This window comes from Notolepis coatsorum, assembly GCF_963971535.1.
Source record: "Notolepis coatsorum genome assembly, chromosome: 3".
Lineage (NCBI taxonomy): Eukaryota > Metazoa > Chordata > Actinopteri > Aulopiformes > Paralepididae > Notolepis > Notolepis coatsorum.
The window spans coordinates 11110608-11133890 of NC_140167.1; the positions used below are offsets into that span (position 1 = coordinate 11110608).

The 23283-nt window shown below is 44.8% G+C and overlaps 1 protein-coding gene across 8 annotated transcripts in view; it reads left to right on the forward strand.

Annotated features, from left to right (window-relative positions):
* Positions 1 to 23283, forward strand: part of trim9 (tripartite motif containing 9) — a gene marked incomplete at both ends in the record, with an annotated part of 103092 nt that overhangs the window by 30687 nt on the left and 49122 nt on the right. For 5 of the 8 annotated variants that reach the window (XM_084310575.1, XM_084310574.1, XM_084310577.1 and 2 more), the window contains 2 exons: positions 12133 to 12228; positions 20134 to 20256. The exons of 2 other annotated variants lie outside the window; for them this stretch is intronic. In XM_084310575.1, coding sequence (XP_084166701.1) covers positions 12133 to 12228; positions 20134 to 20256 — 219 coding nt within the window. The remainder of the gene's footprint in view (positions 1 to 12132; positions 12229 to 20133; positions 20257 to 23283) is intronic. One more of the 8 variants, XM_084310576.1, reaches the window with a different exon arrangement.

Here is a 23283-nt window from a genome sequence, read left to right on the forward strand (position 1 = left end):
GCATCACAATACTACATTTAGAACGGTATTTTGACACATTTCACATCCTGCGATTTGGATAACGGCACTAGTATGGGCCATATCGTCACATTTCAGATTAAATCCAGATTCATCGTGCCACCGGGTTTAAACAGTCTAGACCGGTTTAACGTCCTCACTATATTCTCAGGCGCCGTTTGATGCGGCTCGTCACCAACAGGTTGTCACTCGCGACGCGTTCTAAGTGGATCACCACCAGGTAGGTCACTTGGTCACCTGCAGACAGTGGATCACCGGCGGTTGAATCCAGAATAGATTATTCCTGTCCCAATTCCTGCCGTGCGCTCCCCCGGCGTCTCTCAAATAAGGTCTCCTCCTGTCTCCCGTGGACACACTTTTAACCGCGGCGATTCCACAGCCCTTCCGTGTTATTATCCCAAGTCTCAGCACAGCGTGGATTGTTAATGACTTCTCTCGTCGATGCATTATTGATCACAGCTGATGTATAAACGTATGAATAATACACACCGGCCGTTGAGGATCTGCCTGTGGATGGCGGTTTGTTATGGGACCGTGTTGAACACGAGGAGGTATCAGATATTTGTCTGAATCCTAAAACACGAACTGCCGCGAGGATGTAAGACCTCGATTTCAACCGCAGCTCCCTGAACAGCGAGACTCCACTTAATATTTCAAACCCTATTACCATCTGATTATGATCTTATATTAAACTTAACATCCCCTTTTAAAATATTGTGAGAGTCAGTTACTGTATCACATGCCTTCTCTATTTGAACGACCACATCAAACAAGAGGTGGACGACGCGGGCAAATACTGCGGCATGGTCATGCTGGACCTACAAAAGGCCTTCGACACTGTCAATCACTCCATTCTGATTGACAAGCTAAAAGCAATTGGTTTTGATAGTCTATCAGTGAGCTGGATGCAATCCTACCTGGAGGGGAGAGAACAGATGGTGGAGGTAAACGGTACTCTATCCCCCCCCCACTCCCAGTGAGCTGTGGCGTTCCACAAGGAAGCATACTAGGACCGTTACCGTTACAAATTTATGCAAAATGTATGCAGCCATTTAACACAAAAGAATGACCCTCATGCATTGCAAATTGGCATCAAATTCAAAACAGAGTGATGCACAAAATAACTTAAAAGAAAATAATAATTTAAAACAATGAATAAAGTGTGCACGAAATAATAGGGGAAAGAAAACGTTATAGGAACTTGTTACATTCACCCACACAAGGGCTGAGTACTCACACCCCCCCCCCCTCTCTCTCTCTCTCACACACACTCTCCCAGCTCTCTTTCTCTCTTCCCCCTTCCTCATCTCTCTCACCCCCCCCCTCTCTCTCTCTCTCTCTATCTCTCACACACACACACACACACACACACACACACACACACACACACACACACACACACACACACACACACACACACACACACACACACACACACACACACACACACACACACACACACACACACACACTTTGAGTCAGAAACAAACATAGTATCAATGAGAGTATCAATAATACACCTGAGTGAAGTCTAATATATATATATATATTTAAAGTAGTTAAGAAAATAGTGGCGTTAATAGAATCGTGCGTTAACGCGTTAATACCGCGTTAACTTTGACAGCCTTATAATAATAATAATATAATATAATGTGATTTATTTTTTAATCTAAAAACAATTCTGATTTATAATCTCACACGCATCCAAAACAGTTTTGCACACGTTTGTTTAGTTTGACGGTTATTGAGAGTTAATGAGTTTGAATGTGGCCACCAGTGATGTCATCAGGGACGTTGAATCATTGTGTTGTGTTAAATTACAGCTCAATGAAATGATAAGGTAGCAGTCACTATAAGACAAGCCATTGCTATTTTATCATTTATATCACTTCATGGTGCTGTAACGAACACAACACAATGATCCAATGTCCCTGGTGACATCACAGGTGGCCATAGAATCAAACTCATTTACTCTCAATAACTGTCAAACTAAATCTAACCGGATGTGCGCCGTGAGATTATGTGTAAAAATATACTTTTTGGTGAAGTGTCCCTTTAACATGCAGTCCAATATGATTAACATCAATGTGTATTATCAGGATTTTCCATAGATACTATATATCGACACAGAAAGAAAATCCTTCTGAATATTATGGTTTGTTTTCCCCCCCTTCATATCTCGCAGCCCTAAGGCCTAACAAAAATAATGGTTGGTTTCAGGTTGCCGACCGACCCTGCCGATTTAGGTGCGACCCAATATATTTTATGAGTTTTAAAAAAAAATTATATATTAAAAAAAAAAAAATCCTTTTTTTTTTTTTTTTTTTTTTAGAATAAAGTTTCATAGAAATCTTAGTCAAACATTTAGTATTATGGATATTAAACATGCTGGCAGAGTACATGCATCCATGTTGTTGTGAACATTTTAACCCTTTCACTGCCACACGACAGCCGGTTAACCCTTTCACTGTGACAATACAGAAGGTTAGCCCTTTACTATCACACAACCGACGGCGATGCTCCATCATTAGCATCATTAGCTCCGCATCCGCGGAGCTAATGATGCTAATGATGGAGCATCGCCGTCGGTTGTGTGATAGTAAAGGGCTAACCTTCTGTCGTGTGGCAGTGAAAGGGTTAATTAAATAAAGAAATTCCCTATCCATAGTCGCCGTGGGAAAGAATAAAAAAAAAAAAAAAAAAAAAAAAATCCCTACCTACCCATGGCCAAACTGACAACCAACCTGAAACCAACTATTATTTTTGTTAGGCCTAATAAACGTTGACATACAGTTACTACAAAGTGTCTTTTGACTTTGGAGAGGATGAACTTGAAAGCACTGGACCCCGAAGCCTCATGAACAAGAGGCAGGGAACCTAGAAAATAGTGTCTGTCTGTTCCTTTCCTCTGAAAGGTAATGCAGGTTTTGGAAAGTAGGTCATGGGAACAGAAAAGCTACAGCCTGGCGCTGCGCTGCTCTGGAAGGCATGTTTCTCTGGAGTGTGCTTTGAAAAGCCAGGCATTTTGTTGATGGTTTTGTTTAATTAGTTCTCGGAGCGATGTGTGTTTCTTTTTTATTAAACATTTTTTTTGTAGCTTTTTAGGGGCTTAGCTTTAAGTTTAAGTTTATTTATGAATTTTTTTACCCAGGGACAGTGCACATTAATCAACATCTTCAGTTTCCACATCAATGTAAATGTGCCAGAATTAGCTAATGAGCCAGTTTTCATCCGTAGTCCCTGCCTCACATCATGCATGTCTTTATTAGGGTTGGGCATCGTTTGGATTAGAACGATTCCGGTTCCGATTCCGATTCTCCATATCGATTCCTGTTCTGAACGATTCTCGATTCCGATTCTTTGAGGTGCAGGTCACAGCTTAATTATTTCGTGGGAGAATTCTTTTTTTTTTTAATTTGAATTTTTTTTCATACTATTCACATTTTCAGTTGACTTGATACAGTTTAATTTGGTTGCTGTACTGTAACTAGGGTATTAATTAACAAAGTAAAAAAAAAAAAAAAAAAAATATATATATATATATATATTTTTTTTTTATGAATCGAAATGTAGATATGTTACTTCCAGAACCGGAAGTTAGGAACCGGTTCCTAATTAGAACCGGTTTTCCGTGCCCGACCCTAGTCTTCATGGTGTGGGAGGAAACCAGAGCACCCAGAGGAAACCCACGCGAACACAGGGAGAGAACATGCAGACTCCACACAGAGAGGCCCCCTGCTGGGGTTCGAACCCAGGACCTTCTTGCTGTCACACCTGCCTCCTCCTTCCTGTCCTTCCTCGTGCAAGGAAACTATAAAAGAAGGAAGGGTCATCATCACGTCAGAATACCCAGCGTTCTATGCTCTGCTTGGTGCCAGACTTTGGTGCCAGTTCTATTGAAGCCTGTATTAATATACCAGCTATCTGAGGAAATATACATGAACCAATATATCGAACGTTAGCTAGTTAACAATGCAACACATTGCTGATGATTCTGATATCAGAGGTAATAACTTAAACAAGGTAGTAAACATGGAGATGGCTGATCCCATTCAACTCAATGGTGGCGGAACGGAACGTTTTCACTCTGAATGAATGAATGAATGAAAACTTTATTAACAGATTGCAGAATGGGTACAATACAGTACGGCTCAATACATACAATTGTTAAGGGGATGCAGACCTGAAAAAGACGTTAGTCTTGTTTCCATCAGGGTCCCCCATTTTCAATTCATATAGACATTTATGACATACACAACATACATGACATTTATGGCATAGGGACATATGTGCGTTCACGCACTACACAGTGACGTGATGACCCTTCCTTCTTTTATAGTTTACTTGTCCTGGTGGTGTCCACTTCATGGGGGGGGGGGGGGGGGGGGGACACCTTTAATCCAAATCGTCTCCGACGCCTTCTCTTGACATCCGCGCTTTCCCTGTGACAGATTGGCCCGTTCGTTCGACTGCAAGAGAGAGAGAGAGAGAGAGAGAGAAAATGAAACACGCCGAGCGGCCCTAGAGCTGCCGGTGAATTATTCACAGCCCCGCACGTTTTTTTCCCACTTGGCTTAATTACTGAGATGATTATTGCCCCCCCCCCCCCCCCCCCCCTCCCCCCTTCCACCAATAAGCAGAGACATCTTCAGGCACCGACGTCAAACAGTGTCTCTCGTTCTGAAGCATTCCAACATCCTCGTCCCCCCGTACCCCTAATAACACGCCGCGATGTCTTCATTTTGACTTCCCCCCGACGAGAGAGATGTTTCGTCCCAGGGGCCCACGGCGTAGAGTCACATCACATTAATGTCCAATCCGGAATCGCGAAAAACGCTTAAAACCCCACGGAAAACCCACCGAAATGTGTTATTTATTTGTCCCCAGAGGACCGAGTATCAAACAGCAGCGTTATCACGAGCCCATCCATCGTCCCGTGACACTGACTTCCACGCCTCTTATAAGGAATGAAAATGTAAATCCAGGGCTTATGAAATGTACTATGTACGATATAAGTCATCACCAATAGCTGCCATCAATCAGCCGGAGAACGTATACGTATGGAAATCTCTTCATGCGAGATCAACTTCGATCTTCTGTACGCCTCTATGATTCCAGCCTGTGAAGTAGTACAGGACTACTTCCTGAAACGCTGGCGCCAGATATTATTAAAGATGGAAAGACAGCGTGGCAGTCAATGTGTTAATCAACGTTCAGATTCAGATTCAGAAATTTTTTATTGTCACGTCATTCAGTACCTTTTACACAGCAAAACAAAGAGTGAAATTCACTTTGTTGAAATTCCCATTTCGACCATAGCAGCATCCAATATAATATAAATAATTAAAATAGCATAGAATGCATTTGGATATTGTGGACTTTCAACAGCTCATGTACATAGAGCGAAGGAGGCAACTATTACAATGTGGAATAATCTGGCGGTACAGTTGAAATCCACTGTTTTTTTTTTTTTTTTTATTATTATCTTTCCCCCCCTCCTTTTTCCGATTTTTCTCCCATCCCACTGTTAGTCATTATGCCAATTCCCAACCCCCTTCCTGGTTGTTGCGCACTCCCCCCTACTGTTGGTCCGGGAGGCCGGTGACTTTCCTCCGACACATGCGCAGCCAGCCGGCAGCCAGCCTGGCAGCGTAGATTCTCACCGGGAGAGTGTAACGTGTGGAAGGTCACACTACCTCCCTCCAGATCCTACCCTCGCTGTGCAGGCGCCCCGACCGGACTGTAGGGGTCGCTGTCCACAACGCCCAGGACCCACCCATCAGCTTTCCCACCCCTAACACTGCCAATTGTGTTAGTGTGAACGACCAGCCAAGCTGATAGCAACGCCGAGAGCTGGATTCGAACCCAGCGTCTCCAGCGTTGATGGCGAGCGCCTTGCCCTCTACACCACCTAGCCGCCCCGAAATCCACTGTTGAGTTGAGATAAGATAGTGTCGGTAGCTTGGACCTCAGGGGGGGGGGGGGGGGGGGGGGTTCTTTTTTTTTTCTCTATTTATGTAAATATGTATCATATATTCTTTAATTATTGTTAGTTTTTTCGCTTTTCATAAAAGTGGATTTTATTTCTGAGAGTGTGTGCAAAATAAATACTTTTTGGTGAAGTGTCCCTTTAACATGCAGTCCAAATATGATTAACATCAATGTGTACTATCAGGATTTTCCATAGATACTATATATATCGACACAGAAAGAAAATCCTTCTGAATATTATGGTTTGTTTTCCCCCCTTCATATCTCGCCGCCCTAATAAACGTTGACATACAGTTACTACACACCTAAGTGCTGCATTAAATAAAAAAAGATTGTGATCACAAAAATAAAGCGATCCCCTCCTGATCGTCTCCCCCCCCCCCTTCCTCGGCCGCCAAAGGCGTTGCGTTCCATATGTCGACCTGCCGGCCCCGGCGGCCCTGTTGTCGTCCGGCGAGCAGGGCGGGCGGGTTGTTCCCTGCGCCGCGAGACAGTAGGAACCACACGGATCACACGTCCTGACCTGATTCTCGAGGACTGGAAACACTGCAGGCTCCCTAACAGACACTGCGGAAAAACGCCTCTAGACAATCAACCGGCTTCTCATTTCATCGCTTTGGCAGAGAGAGAGACTCTCTGTTCTGTTCTGTCGGCCGACACACGCTGACTGTTAACAGAGCTCCTTGAACGTCTGTCATTGAGTCAGAGAGAGAGAGAGAGGGGGGGGGAGAGAGAGGGAGGGAGAGAGAGGGGGGGGGGAGAGAGAGAGAGGGGGAGAGAGAGGGAGGGAGAGAGAGAGGGAGGGAGAGGGAGAGGGAGAGAGGGAGAGAGAGAGAGACAGAGAGAGAGAGAAAGAGAGAGAGAGAGACAGAGAGAGAGGAGAGAGAGAGAGAGAGAGAGAGAGAGGGAGGGGAGGGGGAGGGAGGAGAGAGATGGAGGGAGAGATGGAGAGATGGAGAGGGGGAGAAGAGAGAGAGAGGGGGGAGACAGAGAGAGAGAGAGAGAGAGAGAGAGAGAGAGAGAGAGAGAGAGAGAGGGAGGGAGGAGAGAGATGGAGAGATGGAGAGGGGGAGAAAGAGAGAGAGGGGGAGGGAGGGAGAAAGAGGGAGAGGGAGGGAAGGGGAGATAGAGAGAGGGAGGGAAGGGGAGATAGAGAGAGGGAGGGAAGGGAAAGAACGAGAAAGAGATAAAAATGAGCTCACACTCAGGACGTGTAGAAGGCTTGGAGGAGGTGAGTGAGGATGAGTGACCTGGAGGAGGAGGTGTAGAAGGCTTGGAGGTGAGTGAGGATGAGTGAACTGGAGGAGGTGTAGAAGGCTGGGAGGTGAGTGAGGATGAGTGACCTGGAGGATGTGTAGAAGGCTTGGAGGTGAGTGAGGATGAGAGACCTGGAGGATGTGTAGAGAAGGCTTGGAGGTGAGTGAGGATGAGTGACCTGGAGGAGGACGTGTAGAAGGCTTGGAGGTGAGTGAGGATGAGTGACCTGGAGGAGGACGTGTAGAAGGCTTGGAGGTGAGTGAGGATGAGTGACCTGGAGGATGTGTAGAAGGCTTGGAGGTGAGTGAGGATGAGAGACCTGGAGGAGGTGTAGAAGGCTTGGAGGTGAGTGAGGATGAGTGACCTGGAGGATGTGTAGAAGGCTTGGAGGTGAGTGAGGATGAGAGACCTGGAGGAGGTGTAGAAGGCTTGGAGGTGAGTGAGGATGAGTGAACTGGAGGATGTGTAGAAGGCTTGGAGGTGAGTGAGGATGAGTGACCTGGAGGATGTGTAGAAGGCTTGGAGGTGAGTGAGGATGAGTGACCTGGAGGATGTGTAGAAGGCTTGGAGGTGAGTGAGGATGAGAGACCTGGAGGAGGTGTAGAAGGCTTGGAGGTGAGTGAGGATGAGTGACCTGGAGGATGTGTAGAAGGCTTGGAGGTGAGTGAGGATGAGAGACCTGGAGGAGGTGTAGAAGGCTTGGAGGTGAGTGAGGATGAGTGAACTGGAGGATGTGTAGAAGGCTTGGAGGTGAGTGAGGATGAGTGACCTGGAGGAGGTGTAGAAGGCTTGGAGGTGAGTGAGGATGAGTGAACTGGAGGAGGTGTAGAAGGCTTGGAGGAGGTGAGTGAGGATGAGTGAACTGGAGGATGTGTAGAAGGCTTGGAGGTGAGTGAGGATGAGTGACCTGGAGGATGTTTTAGGGGCCGCAGCGGCTCAGGAGGTAGAGCTGGTCGTCTGGTAATCAGAAGGATCCCGCCCGACTAAGGATTTGGATGGTCGACTATGATTGGCCAAAATTTGCCGTTAGTCGACTACTATATATATATATATAATATTTAACAAAAATAATTTACGTTTTTTTATTTAATTTTTAATTTTTTTCATTCCATCTGGGCTGTGGGGGGTGCTTAATGTCTGAAGGAGTCGACTGAAGGCTTCTTGTCCTCTGCAAAAGCATGCAATTGGTCCACTGATGGATACATCTTGATAGTGTGTTCATTAGATGGGTGAAATCCTCTTTCAGTGCCTCTGTGCCTGTTTTCGTAGGCAGTTAGCCTCTGGTATGCGCGCCAATAGCGTTAGCCACGCTTCTATGCCTCTTTTCTTTTGGAAAGAATGATAAAAAAATTAAAATAAATAAATTATTATTTAAAAAAAAATATATATATATTATATATTAGACTAAGAGGTTGGCCAGTTGACTACGGCTCCTTTCGACCGACTAATCGACTAATAGGGGTCAACCCTAGATCCCGGTTTGATTCCGGCTCCTCCTGTCCAAGCGTGTCCACGTGTCCTTGAGGCACTTAACCCCTATGACTGCTCCCAGGATGAGCAGGTCGGCACCTTGCACGGTTCGCCTCCTGCCGTCGGTGTGTGTGAGTGAGTGTGTGGGTACATACGGGTGAATGTGAGGTACATACATAAGTTGTAAAGCGCTTTGGATAAGAGCGCAATTTAAATGCAGTCCCTTTACCATTTGCTGAGAGTGACAGGATCGTTTAAGAAAAGGAGGCTGTGTAGTGATCCGGCTGAGAGGGGGAGCTGGTCGTCTCAGACCCGCGGGGACCTTGAAGCAGACTCGGAACGCTATCTCAGAAAATAGGCCTGTTGTCCTATCCCCCCTTGAATGGCCCTTCTAAGGTTTCTCTCCTCCACACTGCCTGTGGAGCATTTTCCCCTATTGTTAGGTTTTAGTGAGTTTTTCCTTACCTTCGCGTGGGGTATGATGTCTGGGAGTGTTGCATTCTTTCATTTATTTGCATTTATTTAAAATTTGTTGGACCTTATGGTGTTATTGTTCTGTTCTTGACTTATTGTTATGTTTTCTTCTTGACTTGTTTAAAGAAGACATGTACGGCCCATGGGGACATTAACGTGTGTTGTCGGGCCTTACAAATACATTTTATTTGATTTGATTTGTCCGAAAACCGTCCCGGCGTTCAGAGGGCATGGGCAATTAATCGGAAAAAAATTGCGATCTCGATTCATAGACCTATGCAATCTCATTTCTAAATTATGACGATTTTCTTTATTAAAGAAATTAAGATTCTTTTTTACTTTTTACTTAACTTTTTTAAATGATGATGATTCTGACTTGAGTTATTTTGTATGTTACAAGAGACTTTTAAGTTTAAGTCAAGCACTTTCATATATGTTATGTTTAAGTTTAAGAAAGAGTGCAATAAATGATTTTAAATAGTAATAATTTTATAATTTAATAAATAAGAATCGTGTGAGAGAATCGTGATCTCAATTGTTAGAGGGAAAAATCGTGATTCACATTTTTTAGCAAGAATCCCCAGCCCTAGTTCAGATCCTCTGCAGAATCCGTCTCCTTTCTATTATTGGGGTCTCGGGGGGAGGGGGGGCTCGGAATGCAAGTCCCAAGTTGACAGAGAGGAAGCCGCACGGCGCGGCCGACACTCCAACAGTTTACATTCGACTCTTTGCTCAGCTGTTGCCTCGGTCAACTCCCATGGTGCACTGGGGGCCACGCTAGAGCAGGGGCAGCTGTCACCGTTTCCCAAAACCCTGAGGTCAAAGGTCCCCGTCTGCCCGCACTGCCCCCCCCCCCCCCCCCCCCCCCCCCCCTCCCCGACAGGCAGATCCCTCTTCCTTTTGGACCGACTCACATCAGATGCCGGGAGGCGCGTTGACACAAGCGGAGTGTGTTGTGTGATGTTATGTTATGACATTGTTTTCACAAGCGCTTTTCCACCATATCAGCTACTTGCTGTTTTTTATTATACCCCCCCCATTCCGGAACTCTACCCCTGGCCGGATGAAGCTGAGTAACCCTCTTATTACGCCTCACTCCTCCCAAAAGACAATAAGCCCTCCTCCTCCTCCTCCTCCTCCTCCTCCTCCTCCTCCTCGCCCTCCTCACTTGGCGGTTATCCAGTCCACTCATCCGAACGCGGTTCCCAGCGTCGGGGGGGGTGAGCGAGCGAGGGAGGTGGGGGTCGGACGGCAAGCGTCCTTTCGCTCAGTCACCTCGGTGTTTCACACAACCCCACTTCATCCGCTCCAGTGACCCCTCCTCCCCCCTCCCTCCTCTCCTCCCCCCTATCCAAACAAGGGCGTTTGTGTGTCAAACGCACACACACACACACACACAACCCACGGCGACGGCATTTCCTGTCATGTTGCAGGATGAGTGGCATAAGGGCACTTGGTTCACCCCCCCGCGCCTGTGCCCGGGTGGAGGGGGGGGGGGGGGCATAGAGCACAATAGAATAACAATAGATGTGCTAATTGCGTGTCCCGTTATGGAAAATCACAGTTGGCATTAAATAAGAATCAATGTCCGCATGATGCTACATTGAATGTGATTAATAATGTCAAGGATGTCTACTGGGGGTTGAGGAGACTCATGGTCTGCTGGCCTGGGAACCTATCCATGTATTGACTGCATGATGGGGTCAGACATCTGCAGTGAGACACACATCCACATCCGTGGTGCTGAGTCGTGCTGAACTGCGAAACAAGACCAAGAAAATTCAGGCTTGCAACTCCTTCTCAATGCTCCCCAATATACTGTCGTTTATTAATAGACTAGTAGTGATGACGTTTCAATTCCAGTCTGGATCTTCTTCGTCGTCCAGCATATTTTGCACGACGTGCCATCATATATCAAATGAAACAAGCAAGTTATGAATGAGGTTTATGCATTGTAATTCTACCTCACCCCCCAGAATCACAATAGGAAGCCAATGAACATATATTGTTTTAGACGAATCAGGTGGGGAGCTACTACTGTGGCCACTGTGCCAAACGCACCACGACACAGTTCAGTTAGACCCCTACTACAACAACCGACAGAGCAATCCGCATCATGCGTGACCCCACCCACCCTGCCCACGGACTGTTTACCCCCCTCCCATCAGGCAGGAGGCTGCGCAGCATCCGGGCAAGAACCACCACCAGGCTGAAGAATAGCTTCTTCCCGGATGCTGTGAGACGACTGAACAGTTCATCGCGGCTCATCACTGCCAGGCCTCTCTGCACGCTGCACTGCACCGTAGCACCTTATGGCACCTCTCTCTTTGGATTTTTATTGAATCAGTTTGTATGTCTGTCATGAGGATCAGTATTTTATTTATTTATTTAGTATATATCTAGCATCAAATGACTGTAACTGAGACCTGAGTACTGTATCTCGTGCTTCCATGTCAATGGAAAAATGACAATAAACTTAACTTTGACTTTGACTTTGGAGATCTCCATGACTTGTCAGGAACAAGGTTTCTTCTATAAAGTGAAAGACAGGACAAGTCTTTGACAAGTGAACATCTTTCTCTGTCGGTGATGTTGCCTTTTCAAGCGCTTCCTTTATCCACATTGGCACATAAGCTTTGTCAATCCAGGGCGCGTTTGCTTTGTCAATCCGGGGGCCCTGCTAGTGGGGGACGGGGCCCGTTTAGATTGAAACAGGTGACACATAGCCTAGGCCACCTATGGGTTTGGAGCAACCCTGCGGTAGTAATGCAGGACAGATCCAGAAGGGGATGACTTCTACATAATCTGCCACCGTGTCTCTGATGACTTCTCTTTGTCTCTGATGTCCTCTCTTCATCTCTGATGTCCTCTCTTTGTCTCTGATGTCCTCTCTTTGTCTCTTTGTCTCCGTGTCCTCTACAGGGACAGCTGTCCCAGGCTCTCAACGGCCTGTCGGACCGAGCCTCAGAGGCCAAGGAGTTCCTGGTCCAACTGAGGAACATGGTGCAACACATCCAGGTACTGTAACACACACACACATGCACGCACACACGCACGCACGCACACACACACACACGCACACACACACGCACGCACGCACGCACGCACACGCACGCACGCACACACAGGCCTAGACACAGAAATGGCTGGGCTCCTGAAAAAGTCCAGTGAACGGGCTCTCTCCCCAATCCCCAAACCTGCTCATATCATACATTAAACATACGTTTATCGCTGGCCTCCCTGGGTCTCCCTTAACAACTGGGCCCCAGAAAGCTTTCCCCTTTCTACCCCCCTAGGGCCGGCCCTGCAGACACACACACACACAGACACACTGATAGCCCTTTCACACCGGCAGGGCTCCGGTTCAAGCTCAGGCTCCGTTCTGGAGCCTCTGAGCTTGGTGCCTTCTGGCGAACCAGCCCGCGTTTACACCTACAGCGCAGAACCAACGTTCCACCGTCCTCCGTCATCAACAGATGACAACAACAGTGGCAAAATGTGCCGTGTGCAAAACAGCTTCAAAGGTTGGGCATTGCATCTGCACCATGCTGATCCACTCAACAGGTAGCGCTGAAACGATTTGCGACTGATCTCAAAATGAGATTAGATTCAAATTTATTATACAGCATTATTAATGTCATTGATTGATTGATTGATTGATTGAAACGTTTATTAACAGATTGCAGAATGGGTACAGTACAGTACAGCTCAATACATACAATTGTTAAGGGGATGCAGACCAGAGAAAGACTTTCGTCTTGTTTACATCAGGGTCCCCCATTTTCAATTCATCATAAATTATTATTATGTCATTATACAGCACAAGTACAATACAACCGACATCCAACCAGAGTGGATAAATAAATGCTCCAGAAATAAATAAATGCATAAATGAATGAAATGAAAAAAAGAAATTGTGATTTGAACCTGTGACCATAAGATCCACAGGCAGCCACACTAACCAGTGAGCTAAAGGGTCCAACCTCTTAGCAGGTGCTGGTTGACTGTAAACAATAGTTTACACTTGTCAAGAGCCAATTGCGCAATAAAACAAGTCATTAGAATAATAGAAGCCTACTTTATTTATTTCTGGAGCATTTATTTATCCACTCTGGTTGGATGGTGTATTGTACTTGTGCTGTATAATAACAATACATTTGCACAAATCACTTCCTGATGAATGGATCGATTTAGTGCAATGCCGAACCTCTGCTGTTCGCCGTTTTCGTGTGTCTTCACACAGCCTAGAATATGACACACGCCCACTGATGATGTCACGGTTCGCAAGGGAAAACCAAAACATTTTCGGTTCCAGCTGACAACCGACTTTTCAGGTCTCCGAACCAATTATTTACGGTCTGAACGCACCGGCCGGTTCAAGATTAGGTTCGGGAACCGGCACCGACACGGAGCCCTGCCGGTGTGAAAGGGCTATGACTGAATTACACACACAGTATGCATTCAATCACGCATGTAGTACACACAACACCCCGTGCACACATACACATACACACTCAGTATACAGTATACACACATACATACACACACACACCCACACACGCACACCCACACACGCACACACACAGACAGTTCCTGCACTGCACACACACACTGCATCCCGTCATGTACCTCCACCCCTCCCTCCCTACAACACTGGCTGGTACTGAGCTGCATCGACATCCCATCCTCCATCTGTCATTCCTCTCTCTCTCTCTCTCTCTCTCTCTCTCGCTCTCTCTCTCTCTCTCTCTCTCTCTCTCTCTCTCTCTCCAGACTCAGCAAGGCCATCAGACATACCACGGCCAAGACAGATACTTCACAAAACAACATCCAAGGATGTACGGCAGCACTCGCCATCGACTTTGAAATAAAGGACAGGGAAAGCGCCTCGGTTTCACCAATTTATTTTAGCCATCGAACAAAACACCGAACAACGTTTCTGCCTGCTCTGATGATGGCTGACTAGTTAGCATGTTGTTAGCGTGCATGCATGTTAGCATGTTTTGTTCGATGGCCAAAATAACTTGGCGGAAACTGAGGCGCTGTCCTTGTGCTTTTTCGGAGTTGGTGAGCGCTACCGTACGTCCTTGGATGTTTTTTTTTTTTTAAGGCGAGACAGTACCCCATAATAGGCAATATATATTTTTTTATAGATATCACTATGAAACTTTCCCAGTTTGTTATGTACATAAAAACTAAGAAGAAATGTATTGCAAGTTTTCAGAATTTTATGTTTATATATGCAAATGAGACACTTCCTCATTAATTATGCGGACATTTGCATGTATCACCAAGTCTCGCATCACCAACATGGATAATGCCAGATTAAAAAACTTGGTTTCATTTTGTTGATAGATTCAAAAAGAAACTTTTCACAGAAGGGATTGTGGCTATGTCCTCTTAGCAGCCCATACATACATCAGGAAATACTGTCTACTGTCATAAAGAAATATATAAATATATAATATAAATATAAAATGTACTATAAACCCGGCTATGAATGATATATCAACAAACCCTTTTAAACCCCTTTTAGAAGCAGGATATGGATAGGAATAAATGTGGAAAGTTTAGTGTGTGTAGGTCCTATAGGGAAATGGAGCTCCAAGACTTTGTGCGTAAGTAAAATGCATAAAAACTCATTTTTAAGAGAACAACCTCAACGTTTTCTATTGTAATTGTGATCTATGGACACAATCAGACAAAATGAAGTAAAACAAACAACTAATTGTGTGTTTTTGATATTTTATTGCCACTAGTTTGAAATAAGACATGTTAAGGAAGCAAAATATAACAAAATCTCAATATAAAAAAAAAGAAAAAAAAAAGGCAATTTCGGGGGGTACTGTCTCGCCTTAAGTATATGTTTCTTGGTTTCGCACCACAGTAAGAGCTTCTTCCTGGACAGGCACGTCCACCTCCCCCACTGCGACATTCCACATGCTCATACCAAGAAGACTGACGCGAACAGACACCTCACACACCCGTGCGCCATGTCACCGTGCGTTTGTTAATCCTATAGGACGTGTTCATTGTGGGCCTGTGACAGGTGGGCCAATGACAGAGCCTCTGTGAGAGGTATCAAATGTACTTGCTAGTTGAACTTTGCCCCTGGGTATCACAAAGGCACTCATTACCAAGGACCAGGGCTGGGGATTCGCATTAGCTATAGCTACCATTTTTGTCTGTGCGGCTGGCTGGTAAATCTGTCAATTCATTCATGCGTCCAAAGCTCTTGGATGCAGCTGCATTGGGATTAATCGGTCAATCAATCAATCAATCAAACATTGTGCCTGATGGATTCAGAATTTTATGGATTCTGTCGTTTTTAATGTCTAAGCAGCCAACGCAGCTTTTAGAAGTAGAATTATTGACCGATGTGAATGAAGAAGATTCTGCACATTGTTCTTGTGCAATATCACTTGTTGTTTTATTCTGCCCTGATTGTTCGGCTCCGACTGCACCTTCCTCTGAGTATACTATAGTACTGAGTCAGGGGTGTAAAAAATACCCAGAAATTATACTTAAGTGAAAGTATGGGTACCGTCTCAAAATCTTACTCAAGTAAAAGTCAGAGTATCTGGCTAAAAACACACTTGAGTAAAAGTAAAAAAGTTTCTACTTTTAAATGTACTAAAAATTAAAAGTAAACACTTTTTTTCTGACTGTCTATTCTTCTGATAGCAGGTGTTTAATTAAAGATCCCCGCTTTCTAGTCTTGCACAAGGATCAGCATGGGTATGGGCGGGTTCATTTTCCATTGATGGGGATTTGATTGGCTGTTTTTAAACAAAGTGCGGCCGCGGGATTAATAACGTTAGTGTTAGTTCGGCCAGAGAAACAAATATACTAATTAAAATCGTAGGACCTGCGAGATTTGTACTTTGTACTTTGTAGGTCTGCATTTGAAATGTAAGGAGTAAAAAGTATGTTTTTTTTCTCTGAAATGTAATTGAGTAAAAGTACAAGTATACAAACCTAATAATACTAAGTACAAATCCCCAAAAACAGTACTTAAGTATTGTAACGAAGTACAATTACTCAAGTACTTTACACCCCTGAGTACTGAGTATACTATAGTACTGAGTATACTATAGTACTGAGTATACTATAGTACTGACTGAGTATAGTATATAGTACGTCATCTCTCCAGGAAGGAACGTGTGGTGGTCAGTGTTCTTCATGTACGATCACAGCTGTTGCTTTACATGTTACATTTAGCTGATACTTTTATCCAAAGCGACTTACTATTTTGTGAACGGCAAGTCAGTGGCCTCGTGGGTAGAGTGTCCGCCCTGAGTTCGGGAGGCTGGGAGTTCAAGCCCCGGCCGAGTCATACCAAAGACTATTTAAAAAAATGGTACCCATAGCCTCCCTGCTTGACACTCAGCATCAAGGGTTGGTTTGGGGGGAAGTCCTTGCGACATACTAGCGTCATGTCCAAGGGGTGTACTTGTACATCAAGCTGCCTCACGCTACGGAAACAGGAGATAGGCTCCTGCCCCATGTGCCGTTACGGCTCGAGAACCATTGGTTCTCAAAGGCAAAAGTCAGCAGGAAGGGTACACCCGGCAGTAAATTGGCCGGGTTTCATCTGTCCTGACTGCGGTGGGGAGCTCGTTCCCCCCATTGTGGAGCGATGACCGAGAATAACCTGCTACTGCTTGATGACCCCCCCCCCCCCCTCCCCCCTCCGCCCAGGAGCTCTGATAGGCGTGGGTCTGAGGCGGCCAGAGCTTTGAGGGAAGCGCAGGAAAAACCAATTAATAACAAGTGATGCTACTCTTTCTTGCCTGCGTGTATCAATACTCTGAGGAACGTCCAGTCGGAGCCAAAACATCAGTGATGATCAATATGGTGTGGTGTGGTGAGGTGTGGTGCCAGAGAGGAGTGTGTGGGATTCAGATCTGTCAACTCTAATAGCCAACTTCTGGCTGTACAGAAATCCAGTTGACGGGTGTAAATTCAGCAACTTTGTGCAGGTTGACTAAATAAAAAGTTAGTCTCGTGGCCTGCCGGCAGGCAACATGTTGGGCCCCACGGTAATGATCTGATCAGTGTCTGCAGTGTGGTAATGATCTGATCAGTGTCTGCCTGCAGCGTGGTAATGATCTGATCAGTGTCTGCAGCGTGGTAATGATCTGATCAGTGTCTGCAGCGTGGTAATGATCTGATAAGTGTCTGCAGCGTGGTAATGATCTGATCAGTGCAGCGTGGTAATGATCTGATCAGTGCACCGTGGTAATGATCTGATCAGTGTCTGCAGCGTGGTAATGATCTGATCAGTGCAGCGTGGTAATGATCTGATCAGTGTCTATAGCGTGGTAATGATCTGATCAGTGCACCGTGGTAATGATCTGATCAGTGTCTGCACCGTGGTAATGATCTGATCAGTGCAGCGTGGTAATGATCTGATCAGTGCACCGTGGTAATGATCTGATCAGTGTCTGCAGCGTGGTAATGATCTGATCAGTGTCTACAGCGTGGTAATGATCTGATCAGTGCACAGTGGTAATGATCTGATCAGTGTCTACAGCGTGGTAATGATCTGATCAGTGTCTACAGCGTGGTAATGATCTGATCAGTGTCTACAGCGTGGTAATGATCTGATCAGTGCACAGTGGTAATGATCTGATCAGTGTCTACAGCGTGGTAATGATCTGATCAGTGTCTGCAGCGTGGTAATGATCTGATCAGTGCAGTGTGGTAATGATCTGATCAGTGCAGCGTGGTAATGATCTGATCAGTGCTCCGTGGTAATGATCTGGTCGGTGGCTGCCTGCACCGGCCTGTCTGGAGGTCACGAGCCCGGGGTCAGATCAGAAGGGTCACCACCGGAGGTGGACGTTTGGGATTAGACATTCTCTCTGATTGATGTTCTTGTCACACAGCCGGCTGACGCTCCAGGGCGACCCTTAGAGACGTCAGGGTGGGGAACACTGAAGGTGAGGTCTTTGCTAGGTGGTGGAGGAGGAGGAGGAGGAGGAGGAGGAGGAGGAGGAGGAGGAGGAGGAGGAGGAGGAGGAGGAGGAGGAGGAGTGTACTTTAGAAATGAGTGGAATGAGCAGAAACAACGCCCTCTTTTCTTGATCCTCCAATCACAACTGTCGCTTCCCCTTGAACACAGAGGGAAGCGAGAGTTGTGATTGGAGGATCAAGAAAAGAGGACGGGGTTTGAGATATAGGTCAATCAAATGGTGATCCCATGGTGCTAATTAACCGCAATGCCCCCCCGCCCTTGCCTGATGGCAAGTACTTAGAATAAATGATTTGTGTAAATGAGAAGTAATTTTCATGATATACTTCTGTACCCATTTGAATCAAACATTTGCAGCCTCCCCCCTGACGTTTCTATGCAAGTTATGGTTGGGCAATAACTCAATAATATAATTTATTGTATCAGGATCATATCAGGATGAAGTGATGTTGTTGAAGTTTTCTTTAAATCACAATTATCAATCAATTCAATATTTGAGGGGATGTTTGAAAAGAGCTTTGGTTTGATATCACACTTTGATATCACACTTTACATTATCAGCAATTGGATTACTTATTTTGTGCTTTTGCACACATGAACAGATATTGTGATATATAAATATATACTGTATATATATATCGATATTGAAAAGGAATCCAGATGATTATCGTGATATGAATTCCTTTGGTATCACCTAGCCTAGCCATAATCCACATGCTGCTATACGCTCTCTCTCTCCCTCATTTAGCCAAATGTCTTCTGCAGCAAGGCCCAGTGTACCTGGTCTAGCAGGGCATCCAACAGAAGGGTGCCTGCCTGCATTTATCATTAATTTACATATACAACAACGACGTCTTTCAATGAGAAAGCTCATGTTCTGTCTGTGCGTGCGTGCGTGTGTGTTTCAATGTCACCGGTAAACCAGTGTTGTTCATTGATCCGGGGATGCTACATCAGTTAGCTACTGTTTCCAGTTTGTCTCTGTAGTATGCCGTTAATAAGAAGCACTGTCTCATTTTTCGTCATCATGAATTTCTACTTAAATGAACACACCAACATGGCGGGAAACACAATCACCGTCTTCTCCAGAGTCAGACAAGAAGATAGACACCAGTTCCCTCTCTGTGCGCTCAGTAGAAAGCTATCCGAGGTGTTTTTGGCTAACGCCTGGGCTAGCCGCTACACATCCGCTTCCATTCACTTGTGCTAAGGCCAAGCTCTTTCTACTGAACGGACAGAGAGGAAATTGGTATCTACTGTATCTTCTATTATTGTGTCTACTCTGTATCTTCTACTGTGTCTACTGTATCTCCCAGGCGTTAGCCAAAAACACCTTTCTACTGAACGCACAGAGAGGAAACTGGTATCCATCTTCTTGTCTGAAGAAGATGGAGAACACATTTCCCCATAATGGCGGTGTGTTCCTTTAACTCCAGACTTTTTACTAAATCTATATCTTTGTGTGAATCTTTTGTGTTTATGTGGATTCTTATTCACTACCACACACTACCAAAGGGTTAAAGAAAAGAAGTACATGTCCTGTCCATTTACATCTATTAGTCTCTAATAGAAATAGACCCTTTCACTGCGACAATACAGAAGGTTAACCCTTTCACTGTCACGCGACAAAGGGTTAACCTGTAGTGTGGTAGTGAAAGGGTCTATTTCTATTAGAGACTAATAGATGTAAATGGACAGGACATGTACTTCTTTTCTTTAACCCTTTCACTACCACACTGCAGTGAAAGGTTAACCTTCTGTAGTGCGGTAGTGAAAGGGTTAAAGAAAAGAAGTACTGTCCATTTACATCTATTAGTCTCTGTATCTGTATCTGTATCTGTATCTGCATCTGTTTGCCTACAGTACCTGTCTGTCTTTGGGTGAGTTAGTTTACCCCTTGCCTGCACTATGGTGTCCCAGCCCCTCGTGTCTCATGTGTCCTGCAGGAGAACGGCGTGGAGTTCGAGGCCTGCCTGGTGGCGCAGTGCGACGCCCTCATCGACGCCCTGAACCGCCGCAAGGCCCAGCTGCTGTCCCGGGTCAACAAGGAGCACGAACACAAGCTCAAGGTGAGCGACCTCCACCAGGCCCCCGGCTGACCTGTCGCAGACCCGCCCTCTTTTCTTGATCCTCCAATCATCACAGCTGCTGCTGCTGCTTTGAGGGAAGTGACAGAAGAATTATTCATAATGAGTCGTCCTCACGTTGACACGTTGGAGAGCTTTGTCCTGAATACTGCTACGGTAAAAGTTATGTATCACTGTAGTAACAGTATCATGGTATAATCTAATTTAATCTCATTTAAAGGTGCTGTAAGTGTTATTTCTTTTTGTGTTAAAATAAGTGGTTAAGATTGGATATTCCTTTATTGATCCCCTTGGGGAAATTCAGGAATGTTAAAATAATAATAATAATAATAATAATAATAATAATAATAATAATAATAATAATAATAATAATAATAATAATAATAATAATAATAATAATAATAATAATAATAATAATAATAATAATAATAATAATAATAATAATAATAATAATAATAATAATAATAATAATAATAATAATAATAATAATAATAATAACAGCCATCACTGATATAGAGTGTCTGGTCAGTTACATGGGTCTCTCAGTCCCTCCGCTCTGCAGTAAACACAAAATTCATTCCCATTTTATCCAATCAGGAGAGAGAACTCCACACTGCATAGATGGTCTGACAAAAATAAGAAATAAAAAGTAGTTTTAAGCAAATGTGTCCTTGAAACAAGTACAATAATCTACCAGTAAGCAAATTTGGCTTGGAAAGACTTATTGAAATAAGTAAAAAAAAAATATCTACGGTTCTCTCTCCTGATTGGATAAAGTGAGAACAGGATACTAGAAAATTCATCTCATCTTTACTGCAGAGCGGAGGGAGAGAGACCCATGTTACTGACCAAACACTCTATATCAGTGATGGCTGTTTACTGCAGAGTGGAGGGAGAGAGACCCATGTTACTGACCAAACACTCTATATCAGTGATGGCTGTTTACTGCAGAGTGGAGGGAGAGAGACCCATGTTACTGACCAAACACTCTATATCAGTGATGGCTGTTTACTGCAGAGTGGAGGGAGAGAGACCCATGTTACTGACCAAACACTCTATATCAGTGATGGCTGTTTACTGCAGAGTGGAGGGAGAGAGACCCATGTTACTGACCAAACACTCTATATCAGTGATGGCTGTTTACTGCAGAGTGGAGGGACTGGGAGACCCATGTTACTGACCAGACACTCTATATCAGTGATGGCTGTTTACTGCAGAGTGGAGGGACTGGGAGACCCATGTTACTGACCAGACACTCTATATCAGTGATGGCTGTTTACTGCAGAGCGGAGGGACTGGGAGACCCATGTTACTGACCAGACACTCTGTATCAGTGATGGCGTGTGGAGGTATTTAACACTTATTTTAACCAAAAGAAAAAGACCACTTACAACACCTTTAAAACATGATACTGACGGTAATGTCATGGTATATTTCCATACATTACCTATAGCCATTACCATATTTAAAAATAAAACATTATGGAAATACCATGACACCATTTCGTAAGAGCACGACCACACACACACAGGGCCAATTGTGAGCGGAGCCATTACTGTACAATTATCATTAGAAGAAATAGGAAAAACTGATTCATGAATCGACCTGGAGACGACCGAGAACAACAATTAACAGTCAACAACAACAAGGACAAACACAAGCCGAGGGTGACAGGCCGTTATTTATCCTCCTCACGGCCAAGTGTCGAGGGATCTCAGACGCATTACACGGCAATAAAAAACCAATTCAACAATCCTCACATTATAATGCCAAGCTGGAGAGAAATGTTATGTTTAAAAGTTTAGCCAGTGCAGTCCCAGAGGGATGAGAGATTCTGACAGCTGAGGATCTGCCCCATGAATATTAGATGCGTCTTAACGGCTGACGGTAAAATATGGACGAGTTAATAAGTGCCGGGCGGCACATGATATGACAGAGCTACTGTAGCTTAAACGGCGTTCACATTTTGGAAGAGGAAAGGTTTCGCTGCATGTGCGCCACAGCCGCTGTGTTCCACGGAGAGGGTTCCGCGCCAAATCAGAGCCGTGTGCGCGGACCGATGTGGTGTGCAACGCACTTCTGGAAAGTTCAAACGAGACGGGGTTGGACAGACGGGTGTCCTAGTTTTACGGACGGCTGTGAGTGTCTGTTGACAACGTTTGTAAATGTCCATGGTGTGAACCTGGTGAATTGAAGCGTATTATTGTTATTGGTTATAGGTTATTGTCCAGTATACTGTAATGCCAAGGTATCGTTTTTTTGTGATACATTTCTATTTTATTTATTGCAATAAACACATACATTTTTATTTAATTTTATTAAGAAAAATAATTATATTTCAATTAATAAATAATAATTTTTAAAAAAAAGTTGAGAGAGAAAAAAGAAGAACCCGCTGAGAATCCCCCCCCCCCCCCCCCCCCCCCCCTCCCCTGAGGTCCAAGCTACTACCACTATCTTATCTCAACATACAGTGGATACCTCCAGATTATTCCACATTGTAGTTGTTGCCTCCCTCACTTCATGTGTACGCTAGATGTTGAAAGCTCCAAATACACAGGGCGAGATCCACAAAGAATGGATTGCACGGTGCGCCGTGATTGATTGATTGAACATTTTATTAACAGATTGCAGAATGGGTACAATACAGTACGGCTCAATACACACAATTGTTAAGGGGATGCTGTGGTGCTTTTGAGATGTAGTTTTTTTGTTTTGTTAGCATAGCGTCTCGTCCGCTGAAATGTGAACGTGGCTTTATGGTTTTACCTCCAGCTGTTTGCTGCACACTGAACAAGTGAAACAACAGATAGAGTGTTGAGGAGGAGCAGGAGAAGGAGCAGGAGGAGGAGGGAGAGGAGGAGGAGGAGGAAAGAAGGAGGAGGAGGAGGAGGAGGAGGAGGGAGAGGAGGAGGAGGAGGAAAGAGAGGAGGAGGAGGAGGAGGAGGAGCAGGAGGAGGGAGAAGAGGAGGAGGAGGAGGCGGAGGGAAAGGTTTGTGGTACAGCATC